Raw genomic sequence first — 17,794 nt, 5'->3', positions numbered from 1 at the left:
GTGTAACTTAACTACACCTCTAAATGTGCTGTCTGAGCGTTGTACGGGTGATACCATCAAAGAATCACACATAGCGTGGTGTGGAATGGCCTGGTGTCAGCAGATCAGATCTAGGATCTGTTAATAATGAGTCAGATCAGATAGAGACGAGCTTTAGGTCGAATAAAAGCTGACTGAGGATCTGATAGCGAGGCTGACTGCGGTTTCAGGGAGTGACACTTGTCGTCCATTACGGCTGACTCAGCTGTTCCTGTGGGAATCAAAGCCTTTTTACTCTGCTGTCACACGCTATAGTGATCTCGACTGTCTCAGTCAGCGCAAACATACTTTGCTCGTTTGTGTGTGTGTGTGTGTGTGTGTGTGTGTGCTATCTCTAAAAACAGAACATCTCTATAACAAAAGTGACCAGACAGGAAATAATTCCTGTCAAGAGTCTTTTCCAGCCAAACTCCCCCTTTATTGTCTTATTAAACCTCTGTGCCCTCACGATGGTAGATGATTCCTGTCGAGCCCAGGGTAGGGTAGAAATGCCCACTGGACCCACTGTACTGGCTGAGGATGGGGCTTGTGTAGCCTATGGAAGAGTGGGTGGGTGAAGAGGAGAGCACAGGGGGACCTGGCACTTGTGGTACCCACTCTGAGCCACCTGAGTTGGGGGAGTAGCTACTAAAGCTTCCATGTTGCGTGGGTCTATGAGGACCATCTAAAGGAAGGTTGATCTGCAGTGGCCTGCTTAACCCATCGCCTCCCACCTCATTGGCTGCTCCAGCGGTCACTCCAGACATCTCGGATAAGAAGCTGCTCAGACATGGTGCGGGACCTGATGATGAAGGGGAGGGGATCCTGTCCGCTGTGGGAGATATGTTAAGGGCAGGGTTGCCAGAGTGTTTGGGGCTGCCTCTCTCGCTGTCACCAGACTCTAGGGACCCTGAACTGCCATCACCACCGGAGGGGGAATCGGACTTCCTCTTCCTTTTGCGGCGAAAGTTCCCGTTGTCAAACATCTTTTCACAGTTTGGATCAAGTGTCCAGTAGTTGCCCTTACCTGTGACATAAAAGTGAATTAATCATTTCAGTCTTTCTTGGTTTGAGAGCCAAAAACTACAAAAAAACAAACAAACAAACAAAAAAAAAACAGACAGAAAATAGACACTTTGACTTTAAAATATTACCTGGATCATCTTCGTCTCTTGGTACTTTTTTGAAGCAGTCGTTGAGTGACAGGTTGTGTCTGATGGAATTCTGCCAGCCTGCTTTACTCTTGTTGTAGAAGGGGAAGTTGTCAGCGACGTACTGGTAAATCTGACTCAAGGTCAGCCTCCTGTCTGGTGCTCCGTGGATAGCCATGGCAATGAGAGCAGAGTAGGAGTAAGGTGGCCTCACCAGTTTCATCAAGTCTTCTTGTGAGGGGAGAGAGAACCAGCTCAGCTCCCCTCCTGGACCCGCAGTTCCAGCAGGACCCATATAAGGCCTCTGCATGCCGTAGTGCTGAGGGACAAAGGGAGGGCCGGGGTTGCCAGGTGGGCCAGTAGTAGCCAGGTACGGCGGTGTGTTGATACCAGAGCCGTTGAACCAGAGGTAAGGGTTCGGGGAGGAGGTGGTGTAGTCGCTCAGGTCATAGGACGTCGGTGTGGTGCGCTGAGGACTCGGCAGTGAGGGCGGAGGGTAGTAGCAGTCACTGTACATGCTGAGCTCAGGGGGCTCCTGGCCAAGGCTGGGGAACTGTGGGCCACACCGAGGGGGAGACTGGCCCTGGGCCTCAAATGAGGACATTCTTCTAATTTCTTCTCACCTCCCAGAGTCTCTTCTTAACCTCTTGTGCTTTTTTTTGTCCTTTCTTTGCCAAAATCTTCCTGCAGCAATTTGTCCACTCGTGAAAGTCCTTCTCTTGCTCAGATCTTTGCAGGTATTTGAATGTGAGCTGATCCAAATGATGGCTTCCAAGTCGTCTGCTACTCTTTCCACCCCGTTCTTGTCGGTTTGCCCTTGCTTTATGTCAAGATGTCATCTGTCACACCTGCTTTATCTGTTTCCCCGGAAACGCCCCCTGTCTTGTTTGATTGGTTGTTTTCTCAGGTGAGTCGTCTGTTCCTGCTTTCTGTTTTTTTTTCTTTTTTCTCCTGCTGTCAGCTAGTTCAGTCCCTCCAGGGTTTTTTTTTGTTCCCCCTCAATTAAATAATTTTCCACTCAAGCTGCTATTCCAACATTAATTGAGTGCAGTCATCTGCCATTTTTTTGATTATGACACAAAATTTAACAGACTGAACTCATATTTGTTGGCCTATTTAGATTATACATTTTGTTTTAAGTTTTTTCTTTTGGCACAGGCAGCTTATTGTTCTGAAGATGAACAACTTTCTCCTACAGTAACAGCAGAGACAATTTTGTGAACACCCTGGCTAATGTTTTCTTGATTGATTACTTGGGATATATGTAACCTAATATCTAATGGTACATTGACGTATCATTACATTAAAATTTTCTGTAAAGCATGGGCCACACTGACAAGCCAAAGTTATAAGTAAAGAGTTATAATTATAGTAAACAAAACAGTACTGTAGCCAAACGTCTTCTTTAATGCAGTACAAATATCTTAGAAGTAGTGAAAGTACTTTCAGCAGTAGTTGGAACAATAGGCCATTAACAGCATTACAGTAGACAGTGGCTTATGGGGTTAAATTTGGAATATACAGCTTTTTGATATTATCCAACTGTATTTGAGTACACCTCAAATTGTCATTTATTATTATCAGTTTTGCTAATAATGTTTGAGTTTCTTGCTTGCAGGAAGGACAGTAGCAGGTTATTATTCAATGAGTTTTGAGAGTAATGTGTGACATTTATCTTGAAAGTCATCGGAGGTAGCATCATCTCTTCTAGTTTGACACTGCACATTGCGTAGTTTTTTTTTTTCATCGATTCGCGCGAGAACTTATTTCAAACTAACTGCTGAACACAAGCTGTCTCCCGTAAGTTTTGCTTATTTTTTATTAAGATAATACCACTCAAATCCATAAACTGCTGTTTAAAATTGCCGCTTGTGTTATCAGATACCACTGTTTCTCTTGACAAATGTCAATCATTCAGAATTTTAATTTCACAAGGAGCTGCCATGCTAACTTTCCAGGATCACCATGCCAACGTTAGCCGTCGCTAGCGTCGTAAGCTAACTAGCTAACCTTTATCTTTGCTGCCTGGAGTGATTAGTGAGTAACAGCTCGTAAGAGCCATATGCCGGTTTGTATTTGTTAGATGGCCGATTCGTCTTTGCTTCCCGAGCTTCCGCCGACCAGCAACGACGACGTGCTCGAGCTCAACAAGGATTTGGAGAGAATGATAGAAAACGTTGAAAATATCTCCGGTATGTCGCTAACTTCATTTTATTGTATTGTAACGTGAGCACGTTGTTCGACAGGCTTACATTCATTTTACAGTATCTCCTCCTGTCTGATAACTAGGTCTTAATTCATTCTGGTGTTGTGTCCACCTGTAGTACAGCTGACTTGGATGGCTTATGACATGGTGGCACTGCGGACCAGTCCCGAGCTGGAGACCTCTGTGCGGGAACTGGAGGAAGCCTATCAAAGATGCAGCGCTGCTATCTTTGGAGACCCAGAGCAGGAGCCAGAGAGGAACAAATGTCCTGATCCTACTGCCACAACACTGACTCAGATATAATGTAACCTAATTATCAGAGTTTAAGGCCACTGCACTGAGACTAAAGGGAAGAGTTTGTTAAAGCAGTATTAAACGAAACTGTCATTGTGTTCAAGTTCATACCGCAATTGCTGCAGCACTGTTTCTAATGTGGGGAAACAGGTATTTGGAGTTGCTTTTCTGCATGTCTTCATATTAAAACAGGGTGTTTCATTCAGTAATGTACAGGTCAATGATAGCTGTTCGTTGATGGCCTGCAAGTTGTTAGTTTAGTGGCTACTAAAGTGTTTAGCCTGTTAAATTTGGTAATAAAAAAATGAAAATGAAAATGTGTTGTGGGTTTTTTTTTGACAGATTTGTGTGTCTTGCACCTAATTTTATTTTATTGTCCTAATGTCATTTAATTAACTTTTAGTTGACATGCCACATCAGCATTCAGAATTGAGTTTCATGTTTGTTAGAGTCTTTGTTATAGTTATAGTTAATGTAGCTTGTTTTGTTCTTATGTAATACATTTCCAGATGGAAAACACAGAGAAGAACACAGAACAAGCTACCTCCACTGCCTGCATTGACCTGGAAAGCATACTGAAAGGGCTGGACTCCTTGTCTTACTGCATGGATCAACTGGCATGTATGTACAATCTGACTGTTTATCTCCATCCACTCCCTTTACACCTCCAAAATGTCAGCAGGCATCAATTTTGCCAGTAAGACAACCTTGATGCTGGATTTGCAAATATGCAAAGCACATGATGTAACTGTTATACTAGATCTGAAACGAGATTATTGGACACCAACTGCTGTGCAACGTAGCCTTATTGTAGATGTCAGTAGTGCAGAGTTACGGTACGTGATGCTACATGATGCCTGTCAGATCTCACTCTGCTGATGGGTAGACAGGAGTAACTGAAGGATTTCCCGCACATGGTTTTCCATCAGCCATTTGACGTGAGACATGGTGTTGCCACTTCTTTTTTGCCAGAGGGGACAGTTGTGGGTAAAGAAGCGGTCGAATGTGCTTGCTTTGTTGTCTTACTATATTGTAACTATCGCCTTACTTTAATTGCTCAAAGCCTTGAAACCAATATCAGAGTTTTGTAATAAACACGAGTAGAATCGTTTGTGAGACTGTGACACTTGATGCCATGTCCCTTTAGTTTTCTGGTGTATTGAGTTTGGATGTGTATAAGAAATTAACCTTTTTTTACCATTTTTTACTAACAAGAAATGATAAATGATATGCTTCAAAGTACATCAGTCAAACTGATAATAGAGAGCTGTTGCCAATTTCTCATCTGACAAACTGTTAAAGAAGGAAATTATTCTCCCACAGATTTAATACTCCTACTCGTTTAGTTTTTCTGTGCTATCTTGTCCCCAAATTGTTTTTATTTTTTCAGCTGTGAGTATCTCCTCTGCTTTCTTTGTGCATTACATTGTCAAACAATAGTGTCCATCAACCTACAACAACAAAATAATGTGTCTTTGTGCCAGTTACATAATGAATGCCACTTCTGTGTATAGTAACAGGATGTACAAGTTAAAATTCATCATTCAGGTCATTTCCTGTCAAGTACTATCATCCTTGGTGTGGAACCTCATGTATTCTGAGATGTGACTTTTGGACATCTTACAACTGTGTTGACCTGAGGCAGCTGTGAAACAAGGAATTTGTTTTCTGTCTTCAGTGCAAACCCAGCTGAGGCAGTGTGATCTGATCGTTTGTGTTGGCCACGCTGACAAGTTGGCATTTCTGAAAGCACTGAAGCAACAACAGCCCCGCAGCATGACCTGAAACTGAGGCGTGAAGAACAGAGGTAATGCCATGTGTCTCGAAAACGTAGTTTAATAATACAAACTTTTAGCCATGTAAAAATCACTCTATTTCTCTCATTCTGTTTGCTAAAAATACAAGCTATCAAAAACCTGAATTACATAGCCATGATCTTTGTCAAATTTGTGACATTTGTCACAAAGTTAGCATGCAGAGACACAGAGCAAACACCCACATTAAGCCTGGTATCGGTGTTGGTCAGAGTCCAGCAGGATGCAGCAGGCAACACTGGCTCTGCGCTTCAGAGTTCTGGTCCGTGGCATCAATGAGCAGCAGCGGTGTTTGTGTATGATGGGTAATCATCTCCTTCACCCCAGGGAAATGCTACAGCACAGCAGCACACAAAAAAGATGACAGGGACCTAATGACGCAGCGCAGCACAAGTCAGCATCAAACACTCCCCGAGGCGTGCCGCAAGATGTGAATGTTTCTGCTTACTTTGAGTCAACACACTGACTTTTTCCTCTCATTTGAACATTGTGGATAACTGTATCATCATTTTCAGTTTACCTTGGTATTTTTGAGACCAGTGCCAAGGGTGAAGGAGTTTCCGTGGTTACGGATCTTGATGTTGTACACCTTGCCTTGTTTCAGCAGCATCAGGGTGTAGGGGTGTTCAACCAAGCCTTTTGAGCTGTCCCTCACCACAAATGCCCCATCCTAAAGACACAGATGTGGACAAAACCACACATGCAGAGACTCAGACAGTTGAACATTGCAAGTAGCATCCTGTGAAATTTCTGCTTCATGTTTGTGTATATTTGTGTGTGTGTCTGCTGCAGAAAGAAGATGTTGAAGACTGAAAAGTACCGCCTGACCTCGTTCACCTCTCTGAGAGCAGCTTCAGCTTGGTGTCTGCTCACATTTCCTCCATACCAGCTAGGATCCAAACCCTGGATGCACCATAAGAACAATGTAATAGTAAGGACTAAATAAACAACTCTATCTCCTCATTTCTATTCTGCAATGACCGAAATGTGTGTTGCCTTCTTTTAACAACATCGCCATCTAGTGTTTTCTTTATGAAAATGCTTAAAGGTGTGTAATTGCACAGAAATGCTCCTCCATAATATCATGTGCTCACAGTGCATATGAGAGTCTTGACTTTATTGTGTTTCCACTTTTGATTCTCACCCCTTTTGGTCCTGGCATTGGATAGTTCACTGTAGCAGGATGTGTTGGTGCTGGAGGAGCTGGAAGGAAGGTACTTCCTCTGGTAGGGGAGAGATGAAATGATGTTCATTGAAAAAAACTTAAATAATTGCATTACCCAGAGTGAAGGGCTGGCTAGAATCAGAAATGTTTCAGGTTTGCCTACCTGCTGGACAAATCTGCAGGTTTTGGGGTTCTTGGGGGAGGGATCTTGCTGGTGGATGAGCCAGGAGGCTTGACGGTGCTGCCCTCTTGTGGACATGATGGATAGTGTCAAATAGAAATGTGTAATATTGTGGCAGAATTGCAACACTTTCCTGTTCAACTATAATAACCACCACAAATACTACATAATACACAGCACATACTTAATTTTGTTAAGTCTTTCTGGGATGTGCCAGGGTGTCCAGGCTTTTTGCCGCTGTCACTACACAGATTGGGTCCGCCGGCTGTTGTTAGGAATGGGAAGACACATTTAACACAGGATTTAGCTCATCAGCATCATCACTAATAAATCAGATGGCTGTGAAGTCATTAAATATACAGTCACCTGGGGCTTTGAATGCTGTAGGAGGGCCTTGGTTCATTCTCGGTGGGTGTGGATGTGGAGCTTTTGAGGTCCTTTCTGCAGGGCGTGGAACAGGATCTACACATGTACACACATTTTTTAAAATTTACACATGTGCACCGATTCTGCTTTCAATGAATATAAAATAAAAAAATAGCAGATACACTGCTATTTTTTCGCATAATGCATTTCTTTCTGTACAGCACTGTTGTCAGGGCTGCCTTCTTTTACCTCTGTGGTGACTGTCATGAAGTTTAGCTCCTCTCAGGGGTCTAGGTGGCTTCTTTATATCTGTAGAGTAATGCATCTTGTTGTCATCTTCAGTGGTCTCATCACTGTCTTGTTTCTCATCTGTTTGTGGCTTAGTCAGAGCAGTGATGTAGCTGTCCTCCCCCTCCTCTTCGTCTGGACCCTCGTAGTCGCTATCATTGTCCTGACCACAGCCCAGACATGGGACATAAGCAGTGAGTGAACTATTTTTTCTGTTATGTGCTACATGCATACGATATCACGTTGTCAATTTTCTAATTTACATTGACCCTGAAGCCTGTTTCAAAGTGGTCAGATTTCTAACAAAGTAATTTGTAGCTTTTTACTTACAAACTCATCTGAGTTCCAAACATCTTCCTCTGGCACAAATACTGCAGGAAAATAAAAGAACCGTATCAGGCCTGAGGAGAGTTGCCCTCATGATATTAGTGGCAAACTTAAACCCAACTGTTCTTTACCTTGTTTTGGATACTGTTGTGCCTTTGATCTGCACAAAAAAATATCAATCTGAAAGTTATGCATTGTTCAGTTACAGTTACACATTCAATAGAAGTTGAAAATAAAATCTGCTTTCTTACTTATGACCAAAGGCCCTCTTCTGCTCCCCCTTGTTGATATCACTTTGTATCTTAGTAATCATTCTATAGAGATACAAGACCAAAACATGAGAAAATTATTACTAATATATTCAGTATTGCAGCACAACTCTGCATGGCTGCTTGTAATTGTGGCCCAATCTACCTCTAGCTGCTACAGCCTAAAGCAGATTATATGATGTCAGAGAATAAGATACACGCTCTTGTGGCTTATCGTGCATACATGGCCACAATGAACTTGAATGCCATAATAGACATTGACTGATGGATTGTTTATCAATATTTTGGTTAGTAAACTGGTGTCAAAGAGATACACTGTTGGTCAGACTCACGGGATGTAAAGGCTGGGGAACACTTGAAGGTCAGACTCAGTCATTTGCTGGATGATGTAGATTTAAATATTAATGTTAAGTAGAAAATCAATTGCTGATAATATTTCAGAATAGTAAATAAGTGTAAAGTCCAGAGGTTTAGACATACTCACCATGAACTGTGCTCCAGTTATGCTGCCCTTCATCACTACTTTGCCGCAGCCTGACAACTTAATCTGAAAAGATGTCACACTCTTTAACAACACTTTTAATGTATGTTGGAGTTAGTAGTTGAGTCATAGTGATAGGAAATATACTACATGAAATTCTTGCCAAGTGTAACACGAGACGAGACAAGTACTGAAAATGCAATAAATATGTTCTAACTGGGTATACATTGCACTGTTGATTGGATTACTAAAGCTAAAGTAAACTAAACTAAATACTAAACTATTATATTGCTCAATAAACAGTTTTAACATGTCACATATCAGGTTTTAAATGAACTTAGCAGAAAAAAAGAATTGCACTTGGCTGTAACATAAGTCAGAAGTCAAGCTTCCCCGTTGTTACTCACCCTCCTCATGTAGTCAGCTAGACTTTGGGGAGTCCATCCCAACATCTCCACTTTAGAGGGAATATTGTTTAAACTCATGCTTGTGTCTTGTCAGTATCACCTCTACTGGAAAAGTAAGGGTTTAATGATGGCAGGACCTGTTTGTTTTGCAGTGCACTCACAAAACTGTTGCTCTCTCTCTCGCTCTCTCTCTCCTTTAAAAAAAGCATACTTGTGGTGTGTCTTCTTGTGTAAAAGACTTAGACGCAGACAGTTTCAGTTGTTGTTAAGGGCATGACACATATATTATTAGTGCATGCATGCACTGCTGACTATATCTGTCTCTAAACATAGAAGCTGTTGATTTCCTGTCTCACAACATATGCCACCGCAGACATGTAGCCTCATAGGGTAGCCATCGTTTTAGTTGAGTTAACTTATGTGTCTGATTTTTGACTGAGCAGGATCTTAATGAGAGATGCAGATTTTGTAAACAATTTTGAATATGCTTTAATCTAAATTGATTGCACATGCCGAATGTGGATATACACTTGTAAATTTTTTCGTTTACATGCACAATGCTGCTGCTGAGAGATATTTATTTGTGTCGTCTCATGCATGCTTTTGATTTTCATTCATGACTTGACATTGTTGGAGGTTGTGTCAGATCTTGCATCCCAGCTGTAGCCTGTCCTGTGTCAGGCCTCTTGGTATCTCACACCCAGGTGAGAGAGGAGGGCAGCAGAGAGAAGAGATGATCAATCACACTCAGATCCCCCTAGACCTCCAGGCATGTCTGGGTGAATACATGAGTCCTCCCGGGGGGTCCTTGTGGGAGATAACCCCCTGTTCTCCTCCCCTGTCCTCACTGGGAAACATACTCCCCAGGAAAGACATCATCATACGGCTGCTGCAGAGGAGGCCTAAAACACTGCTGCAGGATTAAAAGCGGATCCTCTCTTTAGAAATGACACTTTTTAAGGAAGAGAGGGGTCATCAGCAGACGTGAATGAACAAACAGATGTGGAGATGTCACTTGTAGAGTGCAACCAAGCAACAGCATCATATGGGACCAATATGGAACCAATAATGCACTCAGGGGAGGGCAGAGATAAGGGGCGGATCGAGGAGGGCTTCCAGTGGGGTGAAACCTTCATTAGCACACAGCAGGACATCATGGGAAATACAGGACGTCCCCAGAAGCAAGCAGACAAATGGGAAGGATGGGAGGGAGTGTTTTGGTCTGGAAGAGTAGTGTTACTGTGTGTGTTTCTCAGCTTTTCTGTCTTTTGTTCTAAAGCAGTGCCAGAAACCCATTTCTCCTAAAAAAAAAAAAAGAAAGACATTGATTCATATGCTATTCATTTATAGGGAGGTGTGCATTGTTTATCAGAATGTTTCTAATGCAGTTTGGGTGTTTGTCTATTATCAGCACCTATGACCTAATATGTCCAATTTTGACTAACATGCAGTGTGTGCTGAAATTAAAAAGTGGACTCCATTGGCAATAATGTTATCAGATTTCTTTGATCTAGTGCGACACCAGTTGATGATAATCCATGCTGTAATTTCTCCCCTAATCGTGTTATTTACGGCTTCTAACTGGTATGTAAAGATAATGACACAGCCTTGTTACCAGCCCCCTTTCTGTTAGACTCCCACCCCCTCTCCCTCAGGCATGCACCCCCTTATGAAGGTAATATCCATGCCATCACTCATTTAGCTGAGATGGTGGCAGATTTATGACCGTCCAGCTGAGAGGAAGATTTTAGGAGATACAGGGGGTAGAGGAAAAGGGGAGGCAAATGAATGGCTCTTAAGACACAGATAGGCCAGTGGGCGGAGACAGAGCTCCCCTTAGACCTAATTACTTGCAAATTATAAGATTAGAAATTAACTTGCATCCAAGGAGGAATGTGAGACTCGTCTCTTGAAATCCTCACTGGGTTTATGGTCTAATATCTGGACTCAAATGTGGCCCACTTTGCTGAGAAACAGTAACAATAGTACAGTCTGTCAGCGCGGCCCCCCTCACGCGCTTTGATGTAATGTGATACATTTGCATTGCCTGTGGGATGTGACAAAGACTCGGATCGGCTGCGATTAACGGGCCGAATACCTAACTTCTAGTGGTGGAAGAACTTCCCTAATTTGTCTTTCAAAGCCTCACTGCTCTTTGAATGAAATCAATACACGTTGGCATCAAAGTGGATCAACTGTGGATCAACACCTCAGTGTGGTGTGAACTGGCCCATGTTATCCATGTAATCCTCTGTGAAGTGGATTCAGTCCATTCTTATTCGAACAGACGTTTGTGCGCCCTCTTAAAAAACCCCATGGAACTGATTTATGAAGTGAAATAATCACATCGAAGAAGTCTTTATTTTTAATTCGAAATCAAACAAAACAATAATCATAAATAGGCACACAAGTATTTATAACAGACGTGAAAAGACGTGTTAAGGAATGAAAAGTGCAGACAGATTTAAACTCTTTAACAGACAGCTAACATCCATAGAAAATCTCTCTCTCTCTCTTTTTTTTTTTTTTGTCATTTAGGTCCACGGTATCTCCGTCTAAAGCCGTGCCCATCGGCTCCTTCCCTCCTGGCGCACACATGTTTGACAATAACCTGCGAGCAGTCATCGCAGTTCACCGTGCAGCACCAGTGGAACTTGCAGTTGCAGCTGCTCACGACCTCGGTGCGTCTCTCCTCCACCCTCAAGCCGCATTCATGACACAGCCTGCGGCAGCTGCGCTTCTCCCACTGGGTTAGACCCTCTCCGTGCTGCACACACTCCCGGCCCTCGGTGCCGTACAGCCCGAAGCTGGCGTTCTTCCTGCAGTAGTCCGGGGAGTCCTCCATGTAGATGAGCTCCGTCTGGGCGATGCTGCTGAACGCGCTCACTATGGCTCCGCGGTTGTCTGCGCTGTTGCCAGCCCGCATGCGCTTTTTGTCGACGTCCAGTTTCTGAGCTTGACTGTGCTTGATCTTCAAATAGTTGCCGATTTCTCTGAAGTCTGACAGCTGTGTCCAGCAGGTTTGGACACTGCAGCTCTCAGACATGCCATGACATCTACAGATGCGCTTCATTGTTGTCCTCACAGCCTGTTGGAAACCAGGCAAAGTTCATCACTGCCAACGACTGAACACTATGTGATATGGTATACACATGCTCGTGGTGTGGACATAACTTACCAGCCGTCCAGCCGCGTTGTTGTGCAGGTTGACCGCGGCCCTGGAGTCCTGGCCCGTCTCCTGCGCATCCACGTACTGTTTGGAAATCCTCTCTCCGAAATCCACATTGTCACTACAGCCCCCCCACAACCAGCCACGACCGCCTGCACACAAGATATGACTAAAAATCAGACCACGATCTTAAGACAGGAAATATCGTAACTCTAAATGCCTTCAGATTTGAAGGGGACCTCACCAATTTTTCCGTTCTTGGAGACATCGCAGCCGCAGTTGTCCAGGTCTCCCAGACTGCAGTTCCTGGTCAGAGTGTACATGACCCCCGCTGCACTGATTGCGTGGACGAAAGCAGTCTCTCTGGTGGCTGTCAGTGAGAGGAAATGTGCAATCGCGTTTAATATCTCATGCAGGGCAAAGGCATTTCTAACATTAAAAATCAAAGTGATCAGTGAATATTAATATATGTGTGTGGTGTGTGTTAAAGCTGCAACTTTGCCCTAAATTACAGGGTTCAAATGGGATTCTGTATTGGCCTGATTTGGTAACATAAAAATACAATACATAAAACTTAAATATGCAACTGATGGACTGTCATTCATATTTATGTGTGGACCCATATACAGATTTTTTTTCGTCCATTTCGGAGTATGATGTGTTACTGTATGTGGCAATATTATATCCTTTACACATTTTGCGCCTAGATGTATTTTTCCTTCAGCATGTATGGACCTGAACTCAGTGAAAGATTTGTATTTGTCAGTCTTAACGTACCGCGTCTTAGTCCTTTGAGCTGAGTTGCGCTGTCAGGACAGTTCCATCTGTCCCACGCAAACTGGTGTTTACACTCCACTGCTCCACTCTGTGCGCCCACCTGCACACTTCTTGCATAGGTGAGATAGGCCTGCAGGAGAGGCACTGTCATAATTTGGCCAATTTCACATTTGGAAGCGAAATTTGTAAGGGTTATCTCAGCAGTCAAGTATTTCTGTTTACCTTGGGTCCCGTCATGAGAAAGTTACTGGCCACCCTGAGGAGATAGAGGATCAAGAATGAGGTCAATATGTCTTAAGTGTAGTCACAGAGTAAAGAGGTACAGGTAAACTTTAAATCTTACCAAGCATGTCCTGGACACATTTTGTAAAAAAGAAGCAAGAGCCAAAATAATGAATGTAACATTTTCATCTACACCGTTAGTCCTATAGAGGTCTAGTTATTCTGCCCCAGTGCTGCAACTTTCTCTTTTATTTGGATGAGGAACAAATGGATCTCTTGTTCTTTGTCCCTGCCGTCCGGGAAAGCTGATTGGTTGAGGGATTCAGGAAACGCCTATATGCACACTTCAAAGGGTGGCATTAGGCGACAGTTTATTTTCTTCCCTTAGGCTCTCTGACACCAGGGCACCAATATACAAATAACATAATGTAGCCACTGACAAATCAGATTGAGTCGTGCATTTTGTAGAAAAATATTTATTTGGTAACAGTTTCAAGTAAAAATACACATATTTTAATTAAAATTAACTAATTATTAGACATTTTTTAGACTTCACAGAAGACAAACTCAACAAATAAGACCAGTGTTCTCCTAAACATAAACGAGTGAACCCGCCTGGAGAGCTTGGCCCTTAAAAACAATTTGATTTGTGGAAAGAATCAAATCAGTAAGATAAAGTGCATTAAAAGGCTTCAGGTGATGTAATAGTTCGGAATGAAACTAGTGTCCTGTAATACATAATAATCCTAATTGATGTCGATCATGATTCATTTAATGAAAGGTGATGACTGAGGATTCTGGCTCAGTGCCGGCGCGCACGGTGCCTCCGCTTCGTTTTATTCTGTGGCTTTCTCCCTCCTTCTTTACGCGCACAGTAATATTTGGTAACGACCTGTGTGCATTTGTCACACTTCACTGTGCAGCACCAGTGAAATTTGCAGTTGCAGCTGCTGACAACCTCAATGCGCTTCTCCACCACTCTGAGGCCGCATTCATAGCACAGCCTGCGGCAGCTCTTTCTTTCCCACAGGGACATGTTCTTGTCACCCTTCAGACACTCTCGTCCCGCTGTGCCCTGAAATTCCAGGCTCTGGTTCTTGACGCAGTAATCCGGGGAATCCTCCAGGTAAATCAGCTCCGTCCGAGCGATGCTCCGAAAAGTGTGCGCGATGGCTCCTCTGTTGTCTGCGCTGTTCCCAGCCCTCGCAGGCTTCTTGTCCATCTCCAGTTTCTTTGCTTGTTCGTACTTGATCTTCAGGTAGCTGCCGACCTCTCGGAAGTCGGCCAGCTGCATCCAGCAGGTTTGGATACTGCAACTCCCAGACACCCCGTGACACTTACAGGCTCTCCTCATGGTTGCTTTGATTGCCTGCCGACAGAGTGAGAATGTTAGTTGGAAATGTAATCATCAAAATGCACGGCTCTCTTCTTCTTACTTTTGAACACATGCGCAAATGCCACTGACAAGACATGAGTGACTGATAATAAAGTAATATCTCACCAGTCTGCCTGCCTCGTTGTTATGCAGGTTGACTGCTGCGCGAGAATCATGGCCACCTTCCAGCGCGTCCACAAACTGTTTGGAGATCTTCTCTCCAAACGCCACATTGTCACTACAGCCTCCCCAGATCCATCCTCTGCCACCTTCGGATTGAAAAAAAAAAAAAAATTAATAAAAAAAAAAATATATATATAGTTATTCAGATCGAAGGATAAACGATCACTTTGAGATTTTTCACTTGGACTGATCCTACACAGACCACACATAGACTATCCTCACCTGTCTGTCCAATTCTGGAGTCGTCGCAGCCGCAGTTGTCAAAGTCTCCCATACTGCAGTTCTTGGTGAGCGTGTACATCACTCCGGCCGCGCTGATGGCATGGACAAAAGACGTCTCCCTCGTGGCTACAAAAAGTGACAAAGAAAGCAAACCATCGTGTTACACCTTGTAATCCAGTTTGGCACAATAAATGTGCAATTTCAGCTCAAATACTGTGCGTAAAGCGTGCGTAAAACCATGACCTAAGATTAAAGGTTAACTTTGGACACTCTATGTGTTCTATCAACGTGCTTCCAGTTCATGTTTGTTTGTATTCCCTTTCCACGGAGGTCAGAGCGCTTTCCATCTCCGTTTACTTTGCGCAACAGCGCTTCACTAAAGTTAGGCGGACTTGAACTCACCACCACACCACCCACTGCATGTCATGCGTATGATCCAAAAATATGGATGCAAAGTTCTTACCACTTCGAAGGCCGTTGTGTGTGGATAATTGGAGCGTGTTCTCTGGGCAGTTCCACCTCTCCCACGCAAACTGGTGTTTACATTCATGTATTCCACTCTGTGCGCCCATTTGCACACTGCCGGCATAGGTCAGGAAAGCCTTGGGAGGGACACATGAACAGTGTTAGTCGTTATTGCAAACAGACAACAGAATAAGGCACATCTTTGCAAAAACAGCTAATATATTTGATTTTGATCCCCTAGATAAGGTTTCACACATAATACGAGCCCAGATAGATAAGGGCAAAATATATTTACCTTGGGTCCAGTCATGAGGAAATTATTCACAGTCCTGGAGAAAGAAAACAAGGCAGCAACGTTAAATCAAAGTCACTATACCACCAGCAAACACACATGGCACTGCAGTATTTTTCAATGAATTCCTCTAAAAGTTAGCGGCATACCAAGCTGATGCAAACTGGACACGACAGTACATGGCCGCAACCATGACTGAAAGCAGATTCAAAGGTCCCATAGAAGCTGTATTCCAAATCGAGGCCCGTTGGTTCTTATCCCAGATGTGAGTGCCAAGAGAGAGGAAGGCAACTGAAGTAGTAGCCAGACCTCACGCTGATGATATTTATATGGTCTTGCCCCTTTGACAGATTTGTCCTGCAGGTAGCGGTTCGCTGTGAAAATGCGTCAACGACGACATTGATTGCCGAGTCCTGTAGACAAATAGGAGCCATCGGTGCATAAGTGCACTTCAAAGACACGACGCAGACAGTTTAACAGCCCCCTCATTCATTCACCTGTCGTTCCCAGGCTGTAATACCTATACACTTTTCCCAATTGAAGCATATCCAGCGAATGTATGCATGAACATTAGAGTGTGTGTGTGACAAAAATGTGTTAAATAAAACTATAATAATAATTTCATTTCATATTTGTTAAGATGTAAGTAAGGTTGAGAATATTAAAATGATTCCAGGAGATAAATAAGCGATCATTATTATGCGCAAAAATTGCAGGACTGGACACATATATAGTAAGATTATACTGATATGAGAATATTATTTATTGTTTTGGGGGATTCAAGGGGACAATTTGGTTTCAGCAAAAGACATTAAATAGAGTTTCTAATTCTTAAATTAAAGTCCCACATTAAGGACTTACAGTACTGAGCACCGTCGTGAGGCTTCATGCGTAGTTGGAAACATTTGGGAAATGGCACCAGTGTCCCAGTGGGAAAGACAGTGACAACAAAGCCATAAAGTCTTTCAGGGGCTGCTGTGTACAGTCATGTAAATAATGCCTCACACATGGTCGACATTGGCATCGTCGTGATAATAGGAGAGTAGATGTTTCCCTGGGAAACAACTTGGTGCGAAAACAGTCTGGAATTTACAAGAGTTTAAACAAATATGAGCTTTAATGTTTTAACCATGAAATTGTGAGGGTGGATATTGCGCAGGCACTCATCTTATTCCTTAGATTGGTTTTCCATCTGTAGACTTTTTGCCAAATGATGAAATTCATATTGATCATTCATCATAGAAGTCTGTAATGAGCTCGCACGTGGTTGCGTCACATTAAGCTCCGCTGATCATCCTCCTTGATTTAGCCTCCATGATCACTGCGATCAACAGTCATCACGCCAGTTTCTGTCTTCACATGCTTATGCTGTGATTTGATACCAGAGAAGTTACCAAGTTAGTGATTAACATTACAGATTTTTGTTGAAATTAAATCGCTTACATTTGTCAATCCCCTTTAAGCCACTCAAGATCCCTTAAAACAGCAATTCACTCAGCGCGGCGCACAATAGGCGGACGGCTGGGCGAGGTCCTCCGCTCAGCACCGCGGAGGTGAAGGTGAGGATAATCCCGACTAATTAGATATCGCCCACTTTCATTCTGCAATATGACTGAAACCTAGAGCCCCTCAACACCTGGAAGAGGGATAATACAGAGCTATTAGAAATCAATCCGAGAGACCACATAATTTGTCCTTAACGGGAGGCTCATTTTAGGAATTTAATGAGTTAATAACCTGTAGACAATGGCGGTCTATCTGAATGGGCGTGTAGCAGCGTGGGTGCGAGATGGCTCATAAACACCGAAACTCTGAGGACAAATCACGTGGGTTGTCTATTTATTTATTAATTAATCAGAAGTTTGTTGTGACTCAACGTAAATAAATAATGATAAATTAAGTGCTGCTTATTATTATTATTTTTTTTTTTTTGGGGGGGGGGGGGGGGGGATTATGTGTATTCCAGCTCAGCCTCACAGCATGCAGGGGAGGAAACGGCAGGGTCAAGGCCTTAATTGCACTGTGCTTAGAATAACACGAGGTGAAAATGCGCATTAATTAAACTTCTTACAGACATTTCAGACACATTATGTGGCGCAGGCAGCGCTGGCTGTTGATTTAG

General features: G+C 43.2%; 3 protein-coding genes across 3 annotated transcripts; all 3 read right to left on the bottom strand.

Moving 5' to 3' along the window:
- Positions 1-226: 226 nt before the first annotated feature.
- foxi3b (forkhead box I3b) lies at positions 227-1,969 on the bottom strand. Its single transcript, XM_070962846.1, has 2 exons — positions 1,173-1,969; positions 227-1,045 (listed from the first exon to the last, which is right to left on the bottom strand). Exons 1-2 carry the CDS (start codon positions 1,771-1,773, stop codon positions 468-470), a joined length of 1,179 nt encoding a protein of 392 aa, XP_070818947.1. The 5' UTR covers positions 1,774-1,969; the 3' UTR covers positions 227-467.
- A 9,528-nt stretch (positions 1,970-11,497) lies between these two features.
- On the bottom strand, positions 11,498-13,324 carry LOC139331236 (protein Wnt-8a-like). The gene is made up of 6 exons (XM_070962630.1): positions 13,257-13,324; positions 13,136-13,169; positions 12,914-13,043; positions 12,381-12,506; positions 12,146-12,288; positions 11,498-12,055 (listed from the first exon to the last, which is right to left on the bottom strand). The coding sequence occupies exons 1-6, from the start codon at positions 13,322-13,324 to the stop codon at positions 11,498-11,500; spliced, it is 1,059 nt and encodes a 352-aa protein (XP_070818731.1).
- A 275-nt stretch (positions 13,325-13,599) lies between these two features.
- On the bottom strand, positions 13,600-17,617 carry LOC139331234 (protein Wnt-8a-like). Its single transcript, XM_070962627.1, has 6 exons — positions 15,822-17,617; positions 15,676-15,709; positions 15,379-15,517; positions 14,916-15,041; positions 14,637-14,779; positions 13,600-14,504 (listed from the first exon to the last, which is right to left on the bottom strand). The coding sequence occupies exons 1-6, from the start codon at positions 15,890-15,892 to the stop codon at positions 13,938-13,940; spliced, it is 1,080 nt and encodes a 359-aa protein (XP_070818728.1). The 5' UTR covers positions 15,893-17,617; the 3' UTR covers positions 13,600-13,937.
- Between the last annotated feature and the right edge of the window lie 177 nt (positions 17,618-17,794).

The sequence above is a fragment of the Chaetodon trifascialis genome, chromosome 5 (assembly GCF_039877785.1).
Source record: "Chaetodon trifascialis isolate fChaTrf1 chromosome 5, fChaTrf1.hap1, whole genome shotgun sequence".
In the NCBI taxonomy this organism is placed as follows: Eukaryota; Metazoa; Chordata; class Actinopteri; order Chaetodontiformes; family Chaetodontidae; genus Chaetodon; species Chaetodon trifascialis.
This window is presented reverse-complemented; position numbering and strand designations above follow the sequence as displayed.

Bases quoted from the DNA above. Each gene is read 5' to 3' on its own strand.
- LOC139331234 (XM_070962627.1), bottom strand. From the start codon at position 15,892: ATGGGACCTTTGAATCTGCTTTCAGTCATGGTTGCGGCCATGTACTGT. The intron at 15,710-15,821 runs GTATGCCGCTAA...TTCTTTCTCCAG, and splicing joins GTCCAGTTTGCATCAGCTTG to GACTGTGAATAATTTCCTCA. The intron at 15,042-15,378 runs GTAAGAACTTTG...CACTTTTTGTAG, and splicing joins ACACAACGGCCTTCGAAGTG to CCACGAGGGAGACGTCTTTT.
- foxi3b (XM_070962846.1), bottom strand. From the start codon at position 1,773: ATGTCCTCATTTGAGGCCCAGGGCCAGTCTCCCCCTCGGTGTGGCCCA. The intron at 1,046-1,172 runs GTAATATTTTAA...TTTATGTCACAG, and splicing joins AAGAGACGAAGATGATCCAG to GTAAGGGCAACTACTGGACA.
- LOC139331236 (XM_070962630.1), bottom strand. From the start codon at position 13,324: ATGAAAATGTTACATTCATTATTTTGGCTCTTGCTTCTTTTTTACAAA. The intron at 13,170-13,256 runs GTAAGATTTAAA...CTATCTCCTCAG, and splicing joins ATGTGTCCAGGACATGCTTG to GGTGGCCAGTAACTTTCTCA. The intron at 12,507-12,913 runs GTACGTTAAGAC...TCTCACTGACAG, and splicing joins GCTCAAAGGACTAAGACGCG to CCACCAGAGAGACTGCTTTC.